The sequence below is a fragment of the Palaemon carinicauda genome, chromosome 37 (assembly GCF_036898095.1).
Source record: "Palaemon carinicauda isolate YSFRI2023 chromosome 37, ASM3689809v2, whole genome shotgun sequence".
NCBI lineage: Eukaryota > Metazoa > Arthropoda > Malacostraca > Decapoda > Palaemonidae > Palaemon > Palaemon carinicauda.
In genome coordinates this window covers 22,172,990-22,190,142 of record NC_090761.1, presented here as the reverse complement: position 1 = coordinate 22,190,142, position 17,153 = coordinate 22,172,990, and the positions used below count along the sequence as shown (strand labels likewise).

General features: G+C 33.5%; 4 protein-coding genes across 5 annotated transcripts in view; 2 read left to right on the top strand and 2 right to left on the bottom strand.

Moving 5' to 3' along the window:
- Positions 1 to 4,403: 4,403 nt before the first annotated feature.
- On the bottom strand, positions 4,404 to 5,816 carry LOC137629029 (uncharacterized). The gene is made up of 3 exons (XM_068360293.1): positions 5,722 to 5,816; positions 5,295 to 5,443; positions 4,404 to 4,528 (listed from the first exon to the last, which is right to left on the bottom strand). Exons 1-3 carry the CDS (start codon positions 5,740 to 5,742, stop codon positions 4,429 to 4,431), a joined length of 270 nt encoding a protein of 89 aa, XP_068216394.1. The 5' UTR covers positions 5,743 to 5,816; the 3' UTR covers positions 4,404 to 4,428.
- A 1,692-nt stretch (positions 5,817 to 7,508) lies between these two features.
- LOC137629026 (keratin, type I cytoskeletal 14-like) lies at positions 7,509 to 8,372 on the top strand. Its single transcript, XM_068360287.1, has 3 exons — positions 7,509 to 7,547; positions 7,851 to 8,005; positions 8,230 to 8,372. Exons 1-3 carry the CDS (start codon positions 7,527 to 7,529, stop codon positions 8,312 to 8,314), a joined length of 261 nt encoding a protein of 86 aa, XP_068216388.1. The 5' UTR covers positions 7,509 to 7,526; the 3' UTR covers positions 8,315 to 8,372.
- A 3,260-nt stretch (positions 8,373 to 11,632) lies between these two features.
- Positions 11,633 to 12,441, bottom strand: LOC137629025 (uncharacterized). The gene is made up of 3 exons (XM_068360286.1): positions 12,383 to 12,441; positions 11,958 to 12,106; positions 11,633 to 11,755 (listed from the first exon to the last, which is right to left on the bottom strand). Exons 1-3 carry the CDS (start codon positions 12,401 to 12,403, stop codon positions 11,659 to 11,661), a joined length of 267 nt encoding a protein of 88 aa, XP_068216387.1. The 5' UTR covers positions 12,404 to 12,441; the 3' UTR covers positions 11,633 to 11,658.
- Positions 12,442 to 14,368: 1,927 nt separating this feature from the next.
- LOC137629028 (uncharacterized) overlaps positions 14,369 to 17,153 on the top strand; it is a 20,852-nt gene continuing 18,067 nt past the window's right edge. Inside the window, exons 1-3 of one of the 2 annotated variants that reach the window (XM_068360292.1) lie at positions 14,372 to 14,416; positions 14,720 to 14,874; positions 15,099 to 15,234. In XM_068360292.1, the coding sequence (XP_068216393.1) occupies positions 14,396 to 14,416; positions 14,720 to 14,874; positions 15,099 to 15,183 (261 nt within the window). In that variant the 5' untranslated portion in view covers positions 14,372 to 14,395 and the 3' untranslated portion in view covers positions 15,184 to 15,234. Of the gene's footprint in view, positions 14,417 to 14,719; positions 14,875 to 15,098; positions 15,235 to 17,153 lie in introns of those variants that run through there. The other variant, XM_068360289.1, reaches the window with a different exon arrangement.

Sequence of the window (17,153 nt, the reverse complement as noted above, 5' to 3'; positions counted from 1 at the left end):
AATAATAATAATAATAATGATGATAATAATGATAATAATAATAATAATAATAATAATAATAATAATAATAATAATAATAATAATACTAAATATAATTATGGTTTATATATGAAAATAAGGCAAGATTATAGTAGCGGGTTATAGTGAAATAAAGGTGAGATAATGAAAAATAGTTATTTTTCCTTCAGAATGGATTAGGCGTTCGAAATCGACGATATCATTTATCAATAAAATCAAGTTAAGTTGATAAAATTGAGTTAAAAAACACTTTGTGGATAGTAGATATCGATATTTTGACGAATAAGTTGCGAATTCTTCAGTGAGTTTTTATTACGTCACTTTCAATATATTGGATGTTGACCATATAACCAATGTTCACAAACTTAGGGTGTCAATGTGACGTCATATCTAAAATCTTAGGAGGAATTCCTTGTGTAGACAAACACTGAAAAGATACATGTGTAATGTTCATTCTCCCGTTATTATTTTAACGTTTAAATTTCTTGTGTACAGAGAAAGACACTTAAATAGTTACATAAACACACGCTTATATTTGTGTGTGTATATGCATGCGTTGACACACACACACACACACACACACACATATATATATATATATATATATATATATATATATATATATATATATATATATATATGTATTGTGTGTGTGTATAGATAAAAGGTGTTGTTATTGTTTTCATCATGTTTATAGTGCTGCTTGAATGTAATTATTATTTATTATTATTATTATTATTATTATTATTATCATCATCATTATCATCGTCTAAGCTATCACCCTAATTGGAAAAGCAGGATGCTATAAACTCAAGAGCTCCAGTGCGGAAAAATAGCCCAGTGAGGAAAGGAAACAAGGAAATAAATAAACTACTAGACATTTAATGAACAATTGAAATAAGATATTTTAAGAACACTAATAATATTATATAGCTCTTTCATAAATAAACTATAAAAACATAAAAAAAGAGGAAGACAAATAACATAGGATAGTGTGTTTGAGTGTACCCTCAAGCAAGAGATCTCTTATTAAAAATTAATAATTATGATATATGTCACGACTCCTTCGCTATTCTGTTGTTTAGTTATGGACTTTAGTCTGCCATACCGCGGTATTTTTTTTTTTTTTTTTTTTTAAATAAGATTAACCTAGCTTTTTGTGATGTAATTACGAATAATTAAAATTGCAACTACCTGATTCTTATTTATAGGTTTGTAATGAGTCTTCTGGATTCTTTTCTGGAGAGAGAGAGAGAGAGAGAGAGAGAGAGAGAGAGAGAGAGAGAGAGAGAGAGAGAGAGAGAGAGAGATGTGCCATTTTACTTTTGCAAGTCATTGATCAGAGTAAGAAAAAAGTTTAGTTTCTCGCTGGTATTTTTGGTCTAGAATTTACTGGGTTTTTACTGTCTGTAATATCTATTATTAATGCACACTCTATGGACTAAGTATATTTCATAACCTTTATCTGAACTGTCCAAAAGGTCTCACCAATTCTAGAGTTAATATATACTTAACCTGTCCCAGAAATACTAACATATCCCGGATGCAAATCATACCTGAACTGCCTTGCAGTCCTAAAAAAAACTTGATTAGATTAAGAGCCAAAAATAACTCGTTATACCTGAACTGTCTTAGATTCAAAACAGCTGACTTGCTTTGAATGTGCAGAATAGTTTAGCTGCTCCGTAGACAAAATATACGAAGCCTATTCTGGAATCATGATACTTATAATAAAGATATAATCAACTTGTATTGGGAGCACAATCATCATATCCTTGTCAAGAAGTCAATATTATATGTGATCTGTCCTGTAAGAAGACATTTCATCTGTTTGATGTACCCCACAAATAATCACACACTTCCTAGTGTAACTAAAGATCTTTGAGCATTTTAAAAACGTAAAATTTTATTCTGGAAAAGGATTATTTTTATTAATAAAAGGAACTTTTAAATACTATTTACCAAAGTATGCATGAAGGGTCCAAATTGTTACTATCTGTTTCTGACTAAATCCGCGAATATTTGAAAAGAATATATTTTTAGAGACCAATATAAAAGGATTAGTACTCTTAGTACTTATGGAAAGATGTACGAATCAGAATTTCTAAAAATTAAAATGTAAAAATAAAAGTGTGAGGTAGATTAGTTTAATAATTAGAAAATATGTCATTATTAGACGAAACCGGACTGTGTAACACTGATTTTGTGTTGAGAGTAAAAAGTGTGAATGCATGAACTTATAATTAATTATTGTTTCTTCAAATTCGAAAAAATCCAGGAGCAGTATTTTAATGGAAATTCTGGATAAAGTGAAGCATGTTTTTTTTTTTTTTTTTTTTTTTTTTTTTTTACAAATATCTATAATGGGGTATGAGACAGAATACTTCTGGGTTTAGCTAAGAGGTATATCCCTACCGAAAAGGGACATCGGAGGGAGAATTGTTTTATCAAAGTCAGGTTGTTACAAGAGTTGTGACGTAACAAATTTCACATTCCTCTCCTTTTTCTGTAAAATGATGAATATAGGCGTGAACGCCCAAAAATAATCTGCAGGATATTCAAGTTGTCTTTCTACCGCGCATTGCGGAAACTGTCTGGTGATCTGCCGGACTGGGGTTCAATAGTTCCTTTAATGTGTGCAATCCCACCATCCTTTTGAGCTAAGGATAAGGGGTTTGGGGGAGCCTATAGGTCTACATGCTGAGTCGTCAGCAGCCATTGCCAGGCCCTCCCTGATCCTACCTTGGGTGTTGATCATGTGTATATATGGTCAGTCTCTAGGGCATTTGGCACTGTCTCTTGCCTCTGCCATTCATGAGCAACCTTTAAACTTATTATTATTTCTTTCTAAGCTACAACCCTAGTTGGTAAAGCAGAATGCTATAAAATCCCGGGGCTCCAATGAGGAAAGGAATCAAGGAAAAATAAGATATTTTGAGAAAAGTAACATTAGAATAAATATCTCCTATATAAACTATTATAAACTATTAAAACTTCAACAAAACAAGAAGAGAAGCAAGATAGAATAGTGTGCCAAAGTGTACCCTTAAGCAAGAGAACTCTAACCAAGACAGTGGAAGACCATGGTACAGAGGCTATGGCACTACCCAAGACTAAAGAAACATAGTTTGATTTTGGAGCGTCTTTCTCCTAGAAGAGCTTCTTACCATAGCTAAAGAGTCTCTTCTACCCTTACCAAGAGGAAAATAACCACCAAACAATTACAGTGCAGTAACCCTTTGTAATGTTTTTTCGCCCCCTTGTAACACCGGCTTTTTATTTTTCTACTTATCTTTTGTTTCTGCTTCCTTTCTTTATTCATCCTTTCCAACTTCATCAAGTATTTATTTCATAGTGCAATTGCTGGGTTTTCCCCGAGAGCACTTGGGCGCTAAATTGCCTGACATCTCCCATCACCGGGCTATGTAGCTCATCATCATCATCATCATCATCACCACCAGTAAGCCCATTCGAATATACTGTAGTAACGTTAGCTTTGGTTAAGAAAAGTGCAAAATTGCCTTGGTTAGTAACACATACAGACATATATACACACACACGCAAGCATGTATATATATATATATATATATATATATATATATATATATATATATATATATATATATATATATATATATACTGTATATATGTCTTTTGTAATATGATAGGAAATATTGTATCGAACCCTGGTCCAGGAAGCTTGTATCCCAGTGACATAGTACTTAGCATAACCGTCTTGAATAGTGAATGCGTTTCATGAAGCTTCCTATTGTTGTTATACAGTACATTATTATTATCTATTATTATTATTATTATTATTATTATTATTAGTAGTAGTAGTAGTAGTAGTAGTAGTAGTAGTAATACTTGCTAAACTACAACCGTAGTTGGAAAAGCATGATGCTATAAGTCCAAGGGCTCCAACAGGGAAAATACCCCAGTGAGGAAAGGAAATAAGAAAATGAACTACAAGAGAAGTTTAAGAACAATATACATACATATCACGTAAATGAAATATAATACCATGAGATCAAACTTCTCGATAAACAGTGGGAAAATATGCACAAAAAACCCAGCTACTTGGTAATAATTACTGCAAATGCCAAGGTATCCAAGGTGTGCCAGAGGGCGATTGCATGACAGTAAATTGCTGTTTAAGCACCGCTCTCCATTGTGAGCAACCTTCTTCTTCTGTCTATTTCTTTATGGCATTCGTTTCAATGTCAGATAGGAAAATGGCAGACTTTTGAGAGTTGACTTCAGCTCATATTTTAGGAATCTGTTACAAAATTTCTTTTTAGGAGAAATTCATGAGTGAAAAAAATGTTTCCCCCGTTAGTTAAAAGGATAAGGAAATGTGTAATACTAATAGATTATTTATTATGTTTTTATTCGTTTTCGTGGGAAACTTTACCATCCATATCCACCACCTCCGATTCCTCCAATTCCTCCAATTCCTCCGAATCCTCCGAATCCACTGCTGACACTAACGACTCTGCTCACCACAGGTCTGTGGGAGGATGGAAGAAAAGACTTGAGAATTAAAGGCATTCTAGATATTACATATTCTGTAATAGTGTGAATTCGTTTACTCTTTTACTGCACAGATTAATTATTATTATTAATTATTATTATTGTTGTTGTTGTTGTTGTTGTTGTTGTTATTATTATCATTATTATTATTATTATTATTATTATTATTATTACTAGCTAAGCTACAACCCTACTTGGAAAAGTAAGATGCAATACGCCCAGGGGCTCCAAAAGGAAAAATAGCCCAGTGAGGAAAGGAAACAAGAAAATAAGAGAATTAATTAACAATTGAAATATTTAAGAATAGTAACAACAATTAAAATAAATATTTCATCATAAACTATAATAACTTTAACGAAATAAAAGGAAGAGAGATAAGATAGAATAGTATGCCCAAGTGTACCCTCAAGCAAGAGAACTCTAATCCAAGGCAATGGAAGACCATGTTACAGAGGTTATGGCACTGCCCAAGACTAGAGAACAATGGTTTAATTCTTTAGTGTTCTTCTCCTAGAAGAGCTGCTTACCATAGTTAAAGAGTCTCTTCTACCCTTACCAAGAGGAAAGTTGCTACTGAACAGTGCAGTAGTTAACCTTTTGATAGAAGAATTATTTAATAGTAAACTCAAGACAAGATCTTGAGAATAATTGGAAATCATTCTAAGTTCAACAAAACTTTTGTCGTCTTTTCGAAACTCTTTCATAATGGAGAGTGATCTCTCACACCGTTTTTCATTGCTTACCTGACAACGGTGACTCCACCGAATCCACCACCCAATCCGTGGCCTAATCCTCCACCGAATCCACCTCCCAATCCATGGCCATATCCTCCTGATGGATCAGGAAAAGCGAAGGTGGAGCACACCAGAGCCATAACAATGGCTATCAACATCTTTATGGATTCAGAGACAAAAAGGAAAAAAATAAAGGATTCTTTTAGAATTTGAGGAATATGAGAAGTGTAACAAGGTGATTATATGAACTAAAATATGACATTTTTATAAGATCTCTATTAGCTAAAATTCGTTGTTTAAATAACTTTCATAAATGAATCATGAAAATAATCATAACTACAACTATTATTTAAATCAATCAATTTCAGTGGATTAGTTTCTATTAATGATTAGAATTTCTTTCAATAAATGTAATAAAATAAGAAAATGAACTTACGATTGAGCGAAGAGAGTTCATGCTTGAAGGATTTTCGTTTGGATGCTTCTGCTGTGATGCCCAGAGAGTGGAGTGCCTTCCTCGCTTTCTGCTCGGGTATTTATACCCAGTGGGCATCTTGTGTCCTTGCAAAGGCGTTCTGAGGTTACCTTGGTAGACGCACTAATTGCATAGACACGTTTTTTACTTCTTTTTTTTTTCAGTTTGAAAAACTCAACATTTTTCCAACTGAAATAAAATATTCTAGAACCTTAGGCTGTTGTAAATTTATGTCTCCACCAGGAACCTACGTTGCAAATAATCTATAAAAATGTTAATGGGAACAACATTTATATACGATCGCAATTTCAAATATATATATATATATATATATATATATATATATATATATATGCGCATATAACCAATATACATATTGTTATTGTTATTATTATCATTATTATGATTATTATTATGATTGTTATTATCATTATTATTATTTTTATTATTATTATTATTATTATTATTATTATTACTACTTGCTAAGTTACAACCCTAGTTGGAAAAGCAGGATGTTATAAGCCCGGGGCTTCAACAGGGAAAATAGCCCAGTGAGGAAAGGGAACAAGAAAATAAATAAACCATAAGAGAAGTAATGGACAATTGAAATATTTTAAGAACAGTTACAACCTTAAGATAGATCTTTCACATATAAATTGTAAAAACTTCGAAAAAAAGAAAGACGAGAGGAAGAGAAATAAGATAAAATAGTGTGCCCAAGTGTACCCTCAAGCAAGAGAACTCTAACCCAAGACAGTGAAAGACCATGGTACAGAGGCTATAGCACTACCCAAGACTAGAGAGTAATGGTTTGATTTTGGAGTGTCCTAGAAGAGCTGCTTACCATAGCTAAAGAGTCTCTCCTACCCTTACCAAGAGGAAAGTAGCCACTGATCAATTACAGTACAGTAATTAGTTTCCTTAAGCGAAATAGAATTGTTCGGTATTCTCATTGTTGTCAGATGTTTGAGGAAAGACGAGAATATGTAAAAAATAAGCAAGGCTATTCGGTGTATTTATAGGCAAAGATAAAATGAGCCGTGACGAGAGAGAGAGTGATACAACATATAACTGTCAGGCAAGTCAAAGAATCCAATAACTCGATAGTGGTAGTACCTCAGCATGTGGCTGGTGCCCTGGCCAACCTGCTACCTATTGTTGAAAACAAAACTAGAAAACAAATGTCTGATTATTGGTATATTTTTAAGGAAATGAAATTATAACAAAGGTTGAAATGAAGGGTGCTTCCAAAAACGGAAATTTCAACTAATTACACTTCTCAGAGGAACTTCATAAAAGAAAATTATTTTAAAGTTCAATTAAAAAAATATTGCTCAAGAAGATATAAGCAACATGAATAGTCAATCTAGGAATAAATCAGCTAAAAGGATTTTGTTGTTTGAAAGTTATACGTCGGCTTAGAAGCAAATTTGAAAGAAATATTGTGGAAATAGAAATATCTGCATAAAGAGTAGATTCTAAGACCTGAAGTTGAGCGAAATTTTCTCTGCGTCACATCACAGTTTAGTTGTCCTTCCACTTGGAAGAACAGATCCTAGAATCGAACCAGATTTAGCAGATGAAAGCAGAAAAGGAGGAGGAAAAAATGGCACAAAAACCCGTTACTTCAGAGGAACCTCCTTTCGGAGGCGCTTTTAGCCGACTCATTCTCCCCAAGGGCGTAAGATCCCGACGGGTATAAATACCGGCGGAGAACACGTCCATGGCATAATCCTTCTTCAGGAGCCCAGAAGACACATCCAGACATGAACTTCCTTCGCCCAATCGTGAGTTTATTTCAATGAAAAAAGTTTTGCAATTTTGAAAATATTAATTCCTTTCAGTAGATTGCATAAAAGTACATTTGCTTTATAGAAAACTCAGAATCTAAAATTCTAATACGAGATCATTTTGATTACACATCCTCTCTTACTTTTTACTGAAATCGACATTAATTTGGTCTTAGAATCCATTTAGCTTTTAACCAAATTGGATAATCTTATTTTTATATGAGATGATATATGCAGATCCTTCCCACCAACTCATGGACTCCCTAATGTTTTCATTTTTCCTTCGTGATCTCTTATCAGTTTGTGGTGGCCATTGTTATGGCCTTGGTGTGCTCGATCTCCGCCTTCCCTGATCCATCTGGTGGATATGGCGGATTAGGTGGATTTGGCGGTGGAATCGGCCATGGATTGGGAGGCGGTTTTGGCCATGGATTAAGCACAGTCTCTGTTGTTCGGTAGGATAATTGTGTCTTTCTTGCAGGTTATTTTTGTGAGATCATTTAGACTGAAGAAAATATTGGAATTTAATCAGTATTTTCTCTATTTTCAATTGATTTGCAATGGAAATAATAAAAAATTAATCCCAGTATCAGGAATCGAAAGGATTCCCCCTTTGGAACTTCATAAGAGATTGCCACATGAGTCTCGAGTCTAATTCTCTTCTTGGTCATCACCTCAGACCCGTCGTTACCAGAGTCGTCGGCGTCAGCAGTGGAATCGGACACGGGGGATTCGGGGGAATCGGAGGTGGTTATGGATGGTAGAATACCCCCCTTATGATAAACGAAGAATTGATAATGTAATAAACTAAGATAATTCAAGTATCATGATTTTCTTTCAAATCCTACATTCATTAAATGAATATCAGTGTATCTACTGTAATGAGACTATCCTCACTTGGGTTTCAATTTTCTTTTCTTTCATTGAAGATTTGAAAAATTGAATCTTCAAACTCTTCTTACTTTATAACGTTAAGGTATCATTACTCAGAAACTGTGTGTGTGTATATATATATATATATATATATATTATATATATATATATATATATATATATATATATATATATATATATATATATATACAGTGTGTTCATAATAAGATCATGATCTAATTTTGGGAGGCTTCCTGGTTTTTACTCCGGAAGCATGATACTCTTCTACCATCTTCAGATTCTGTTCATGAGGATATACAGTGAAATGTCACCTTGAACAGGTTTATAATCCTGGTGAATACAGGCTGCTTTTTTAATTGAAGAATTACAAGGGTATTCTACAGTGGATATCCTAGTTTTTTATGCGATTTGTTTGTGGTCATTATATTTTATTCTAAACATTGTCATCTTCTTTTTACATTTCTCCTATTCTTTTTCCCTTTGAAGAGAGGTAGGAATGAGTTGAAGGCAGCAAGTGTTCAATTCCATTGTTTATGCAAAACGCTTTTGTAGTTTAGGGTTGTTCCTCAGGGTAGTGTTCAGGGCCCATTACTTTTCCCACTATATACACATGACATGTGGTTTGGCCTAGAAAACAAGTTGTTGCATATACAGATCATGCTACAATCTCCTGAAGATAGATCTGGGTTGCTGAATTCCTTAATAGAGATCTAGTTGAAACTAGTGCATGGTGCAAGTTATGGTGCATGAAGTTGAATCCTAACAAAACTCAAACTATGATTGTAAGTACGTCAAGGACAGTGGTTCCTCAACATCTAGACCTCAGCATTTATAATGTTTCTTTAACTCTGTATTACATAAAATTTTAGTTGTTATTTTCGACAGCGAATTTACTTTTGAGAAACATATTAAGTTTGTGTCTTCTTCAATTGCACAAAAATTAGCTAATTGAGAAAGTTTTTTAAGATTTCCGGTAATCAGTCTATTCTGAAAAGTGTTTAATTTTTTTCATTCTCTCGACGTCAATGACCTTCGATGTCAGGATACCAGAAAACCTCAAATCAATCTATCAATCAATCTACCTAGTTTCGAGTATTGTTCTCCTGTCTGGTCTGCAGCTGCTGATTCTCATTTTAATTTGTTGGACAGGAACTTACGGTCTATTAAATTTCTTATTCCTGATCAGGATATTAATCTCTGGCACCGTCGTTCAATTAGTTCATTATGTATATTGCAAAAGATTTTAAATAAATCTGATCACCCTTTACATTTAGATCTTTCCGGACAGTTCCATTCTGTTCGTAATACCAGGCATGCAGTTAATTCTTATAGCCAGGCCTTCTCTATAATAAAGATCTATACTACACAGTATTATAGAATTTTTATTCCAGCATTAACCAAGTTGTGGAATGATCTTCCTAATTGGCTATTTCAATCGGTGGAACTTCAAAAGTTCAAATTTGCTGTAAAAGTTTTTATGTTGAACAGGCTGACGCAAGTCTTTTTATAGTTTATATATAAAATATCTGTTTTGATATTGATAATGTGTTTAAAGTTTTTATTTTAACTGTTCATTATTTCTCATATCATTTATTTATTTCCTTATTTCCTATCCTCACTGAGCAATTTTTCCCTATTGGAACCCTTGGGCTTATAGCATCTTTCTTTTTTAACTAGTGATGTAGCTTAGCGAGTAATAATAATAATAATAATAATAATAATAATAATAATAATAATAATAATAATACCATTGAAATTCCTTTGCCTATGCTTGCTTCCGCATGTACGTCCAAACGTTTATGTCAGTCAGTAAGCCCAAATGTTTGGACATATGAAAGCAATTCTTATACAAAGTATTTTAGAAGCATATCTGTGTTGTATACACCGCCGTTCGTACTCTCTCCATACAGCCTCCGCCACGATCCGTACACTATATGCGGCGTCGATACTCCCTCCATACTGCCTAACTGTGTTGTATACACCGCCGTCCGTACTCTCTTCATACAGCCTCTGCCACGATCCGTACACTATATGCGGCGTCGATACTCCCTCCATACAGCCTCTGTCACGATCCCTACATTATATATGGCGTCTGTACTCTCTCCGTAATCACTTCTCTCTCCTTCCTGCAGATTTTCCAAGTACAAGGTTGCTTGTGCAAACCATATCCATTGAAATACTAATTCTGTAAGTTGTAGTAGTCCCCTCTCTTCACTTGTGTAGTGGAGTTCTCAGTGAGCGATTGGAAAGGAGAAAGTGAATAATTTGGGCCCAAACTATACAACCGTTTGTCCATACAGTGTCCACACTGTAATAATACATCCATCCACTCTATCCGTATAGTATGTGTTTTCTCCTGGCACCCTCCTTACTCTGTATGTACTCCCTACGCTCCTTCCGTATTGCCTCCATGCGGAGATCCGTATTCTCCAATGCCAAACGTACTGTGTATGTAACGTCGATACACTTACCATACTGTATCTATCTTGTTTCTGTTCTGTCTACGCCAATTTGGCTCAATTAGACAAAATAATTACTGTGTTCATGCTGTCAGGTATGGCGAACACCCCTCTAGGGAGATCCCTGTAAGAGTATTTTGTTAAGTGATGTTAGATCATAAAGCCATATTCAACAGAAATATTCAATTTGTAAGTTATTACATTTTAGTACTGTTGTGAAATTTCATTCTACTCAGATGAGATATCTTGGATAAAAATAACACAGGAAAAGCTGCACATTAATTTTGATTTTCACTGAATGAATACAAATACGTTATTATCCATAGGTTATCTTTCAACATGTTGTTATTTAGAGGCTCAAATGTATTATGATTTTAGTATCAATAGCTCTATACTTCTACAAAAGAATAGTTATATGTGACTGTATTTTATGTACCTTTCTTCCCAAGAGTGTGTTTTTCCATTGCCTTGCATAAAGTTTACCCATATGTCTTTAAATCCTTTGCTTCAATCTCAGATAGGAAAAGAACACTTTTGAGAGGTGACCTCAGCACTTAATGCTAAATGGCTGCTTTAGGAATCTATCACAACCACAGTGCCACTATCTTACCTCATTTAAGTTTGTTCGTAGACACAAAATTTCTTTTATTGAATAGTTCCATGAAAATCAATGTTTCCTTTTTGATAAGAGGATAAGGAAATGTGTAATACTTATGGATTATTTATTACGTTTTTATTGGTTTTCATGCAAAACTTTACCATCCATATCCACCACCTCCGATTCCTCCAATTCCTCCGAATCCCCCGTGTCCGAATCCACTGCTGACACTAATGACTCTGCTAACCACAGGTCTATGGGAGGAGGGAAGAAAAGACTTGGGAATAAAGGGCACTCTAGATATTACATATTCTGTAATGGTGTGAGTCAATTAATAGTAAACTCAAGAAGATTTTGAGAATAACCTAGAATTATTCTAAGTTCAGAAATATTTTTGTCTTTTCTGAACTATTTCATTGTGAAAAGTGAACTCTAACATTATTTTTGATTACTTACCTGACAACGGAGATTCCACCGAATCCACCACCCAATCCGTGGCCTAATCCTCCACCGAATCCACCTCCCAATCCATGGCCATAACCTCCTGATGGATCAGGAAAAGCGAAGGTGGAGCACACCAGAGCCATAACAATGGCCATCAACATCTTTATGGATCCAGAGACAAAAGGGGAAAAAAAGGATTCTTTTAGAATTTGAAGAATATGAGAAGTGTAACAAAAGTGATTATATGAACTAAAATATAACATATTTATTAGATCTCTATTAGCTAAAATTCGTTGATTAGATAACTTTCATAAATAAATAATGCAAATAATCATAAATACAACTATTATTTAAATCAATCAATTTCAGTGGATTAGTTTCTATTAATGATTAGAATTTCTTTCAATAAATGTAATAAAATAAGAAAATGAACTTACGATTGAGCGAAGAGAGATCATGCTTGAAGGATTTTCGTTTGGATGCTTCTGCTGTGATGCCCAGAGAGTGGAGTGCCTTCCTCGCTTTCTGCTCGGGTATTTATACCCACTGGGCATCTTGCGTCCTTGCAAAGGCGTTCTTAGGTTACCTTGGTAGACACAATAATTGCAGAGACACGTTTTTTACTGTTTTATTTTTTTTCAGTTTGATAAACAACATTTTTCCACTTGAAATAAAACTATTCCAGAACCTTAGGCTGTTGTATCCTTGCAAATGCAAATTTACGCCTCCACCAGAAACCTACGTTGCAAATAACCTATAAAAATATTGATGAGAACAACAAACGCATCCACAGAGAGCTCATTTATATACGATCGCAATTTCAAATATATATATATATATATATATATATATATATATATATATATATATATATATATATATATATATATTATATATATATATACATATATGATATATATGTTCATATATATTTATATATATATATATATATATATATATATATATATATATATTTATAAGTATATATATATATTTATAGATATATATAATATATATATGTGTGTGTGTATGTATATATATGCAAATAACCAATAAACATATTGTTATTGTAAATTATTATTATTATTATTATTTATATTATCATTATTATTATTATTTTTATTATTATTATTATTATTATTATTATTATTGTTTTTATTACTACTACTACTACTACCACTACTACTACTACTTGCTAAGTTACAACCCTAGTTGGAAAAGCAGGATGTTATAAGCCCGGGGCTTCAACAGGGAAAATAGCCCAGTGAGGAAAGGAAACAAGGAAATAAATAAACTATAACAGAAGTAATGGACAATTAAAATATTTTAAGAACAGTTACAACATGAAAATAAATCTTTCACATATAAATTGTAAAAACTTCGAAAAACAGAAAAACGAGAGGAAGAGAAATAAGATAAAATAGTGTGCCAAAGTGTACCCTCAAGCAAGAGAACTCTAACCCAAGACAGTGAAAGACCATGGTACAGAGGCTATAGCACTACCCAACTCTAGAGAGTAATGGTTTGATTTTGGAGTGTCCTAGAAGAGCTTCTTACCATAGCTAAAGAGTCTCTCCTACCCTTACCAAGAGGAAAGTAGCCACTGAACAATTACAGTACAGTAATTAGTTTCCTTAAGCGAAATAGAATTGTTTGGTATTCTCATTGTTGTCAGATGTTTGAGGAAAGACGAGAATATGTAAAAAATAAGCAAGACTATTCGGTGTATTTATAGGCAAAGATAAAATGAGCCGTGACGAGAGAGAGAGAGTGATACAACATATAACTGTCAGGCAAGTCAAAGAATCCAATAACTCGAAAGTGGTAGTACCTCAGCATGTGGCTGGTGCCCTGGCCAACCTGCTACCTATTGTTGAAAACAAAACTAAAAATAAATGTCTGATTATTGGTATATTTTTAAGGAAATGAAATTATAACAAAGGTTGAAATGAAGGGTGCTTCCCAAAACGGAAATTTCAACTAGTTACACTTCTCAGAGGAACTTTATAAAAGAAAATTATTCTAAAGTTCAATTAAAAGAATATTGCTCAAGAAGATATAAGCAACATGAATAGTCAATCTAGGAATAAATCAGCTAAAAGGATTTTGTTGTTTGAAAGTTATACGTCGGCTTAGAAGCAAATTTGAAAGAAATATTGTGGAAATAGAAATATCTGCATAAAGAGTAGATTCTAAGACCTGAAGTTGAGCGAAATTTTCTCTGCGTCACATCACAGTTTAGTTGTCCTTCCACTTGGAAGAACAGATCCTAGAATCGAACCAGATTTAGCAGACAAAAACCCGTTACTTCAAAGGAACCTTCTTTCGGAGGCGCTTTTAGCCGACTCATTCTCCCCCAAGGGCATAAGATCCCGACGGGTATAAATACCGGCGGAGAACACGTCCATTGCATAATCCTTCTTCAGGAGTCCCAGAAGACACATCCAGACATGAACTTCCTTCGCCCAATCGTGAGTTTATTTCAATGAAAAAAGTTTTGCAATTTTGAAAATATTAATTCCTTTCAGTAGATTGCATAAAAATACATTTGCTTTATAGAAAACTCAGAATCTAAAATTCTAATACGAGATCATTTTGAATACACATCCTCTCTTACTTTTTACTGAAATCAACATTAACTTGGTCTTAGAATCCTTTTAGTTTTTAACCAAATTGGATAATCTTATTTTTATATGAGATAATATATGCAGATCCTTCCCACCAACTCATGGACTCTTTAATGTTTTCATTTTTCCTTCGTGATCTCTTATCAGTTTGTGGTGGCCATTGTTTTGGCCGTGGTCTGCTCGATCTCCGCCTTCCCTGATCCATCTGGTGGATATGGCGGATTAGGTGGATTTGGCGGTGGAATCGGCCATGGATTGGGAGGCGGTTTCGGCCATGGATTAAGCACAGTCTCTGTTGTTCGGTAGGATAATTGTGTCTTTCTTGCAGGTTATTTTTGTGAGATCATTTAGACTGAAGAAAATATTGGAATTTAATCAGTATTTTCTCTATTTTCCATTGATTTACAATGGAAAAAATAAAAAATTAATCCCAGTATCAGGAATCATAAGGATTCCCACTTTGGAACTTCATAAGAGATTGCCACATGAGTCTCGAGTCTAATTCTCTTCTTGGTTATCACCTCAGACCCGTCATTACCAGAGTCGTCGGCGTCAGCAGTGGAATCGGACACGGGGGATTCGGGGGAATTGGAGGTGGTTATGGATGGTAGAATTCCCCCTTATGGTAAACGAAGAATTGATAATGTAATAAACTAAGATAATTCAAGTATCATGATTTTCTTTCAAATCCTACATTCATTAAATGAATATCAGTGTATCTACTGTAATGAGACTATCCTCACTTGGGTTTCAATTTTTTTTTCTTTCATTGAAGATTTGAAAAATTGAATCTTCAAACTCTTCTTACTTTACAACGTTAAGGTATCATTACTCAGAAACTGTGTGTGTTTATATATATATATATATATATATATATATATATATATATATATATATATATATAAATATATATATATATATATATATATATATATGTATATATATATATATATATATATATATATATATATATATATATATATATATATACAGTGTGTTCATAATAAGATCATGATCTAATTTTGGGAGGCTTCCTGGTTTTTACTCCGGAAGCATGATACTCTTCTACCACCTTCAGATTCTGTTCATGAGGATATCCAGTGAAATGTCACCATGAACAGGTTTATAATCCTGGTGAATGCAGGCTCCTTTTTTAATTGAAGAATTACAAGGGTATTCTATAGTGGATATCCTAGTTTTTTATGCGATTTGTTTGTGGTCATTATATTTTATTCTAAACATTGTCATCTTCATTTTTCATTTCTCTTATTCTTTTTCCCTTTGAACAGAGGTAGGAATGAGTTGAAGGCAGCAAGTGTTCAATTCCATTGTTTATGCAAAACGCTTTTGTAGTTTAGGGTTGTTCCTCAGGGTAGTGTTCAGGCCCCATTACTTTTCCCACTATATACACATGACATGTGGTTTGGCCTAGAAAACAAGTTGTTGCATATACAGATCATGCTAGAATCTCCTGAAGATAGATCTGGGTTGCTGAATCCCTTAATAGAGATCTAGTTGAAACTAGTGCATGGTGCAAGTTATGGTGCATGAAGTTGAATCCTAACAAAACTCAAACTATGATTGTAAGTACGTCAAGGACAGTGGTTCCTCAACATCTAGACCTCAACATTTATAATGTTTCTTTAACTCTGTATTACTTAAAATTTTAGTTGTTATTTTCTACAGTGAATTTACTTCTGAGAAACACATTAAGTTTATGTCTTCTTCAATTGCACAAAAATTAGCAAATTGTGAAAGTCTTTTAAGATTTCTAGTAATCAGTCTATTCTGAAAAGTGTTTAATTTTTTTCATTCTCTCGACGTCAATGACCTTCGATGTCAGGAGGCCAGAAAACCTCAAATCAATCTATCAATCAATCTACCTAGTTTCGAGTATTGGTCTTATGTCTTGTCCTCAGCTGCTGATTCTCATTTTAATTTGTTGGACAGGGACTTACGGTCTATTAAATTTCTTATTCCTGATCAGGATATTAATCTCTGGCACCGTCGTTCAATTAGTTCATTATGTATATTGCAAAAGATTTTGAATAAATCTGATCACCCTTTACATTCAGATCTTTCCGGACATTTCCATTCTGTTCGTAATACCAGGCATGCAGTTAATTCTAATAGTCAGGCCTTCTCTATAATGAAGATCAATACTACATAATATTCTAGAATTTTTATTCCAGCATTGACCAAGGTGTGGAATGATCTTCCTAATTGGCTATTTCAATCGGTGGAACTTCAAAAGTTCAAATTTGCTGTAAATGTTTTTAGGTTGAACAGGCTGACGCAAGTCTTTTCATAGGTTATATATAAAATATCTGTTTTGATGTTGATACTGTGTTTAAAGTTTTTATTTTACCTTCATTATTTCTCATATCATTTATTTATTTCCTTATTTCCTATCCTCACTGAGCAATTTTTCCCTGTTGGAATCCTTGGGCTTATAGCATCTTGCTTTTTCAACTATTGATGTAGCTTAGCGAGAAATGATAATAATAATAATAATAATAATAATAATAATAATAATAATAATATTACCTTTGAGATTCCTTTGCCTATGCTTGCTTCCGCA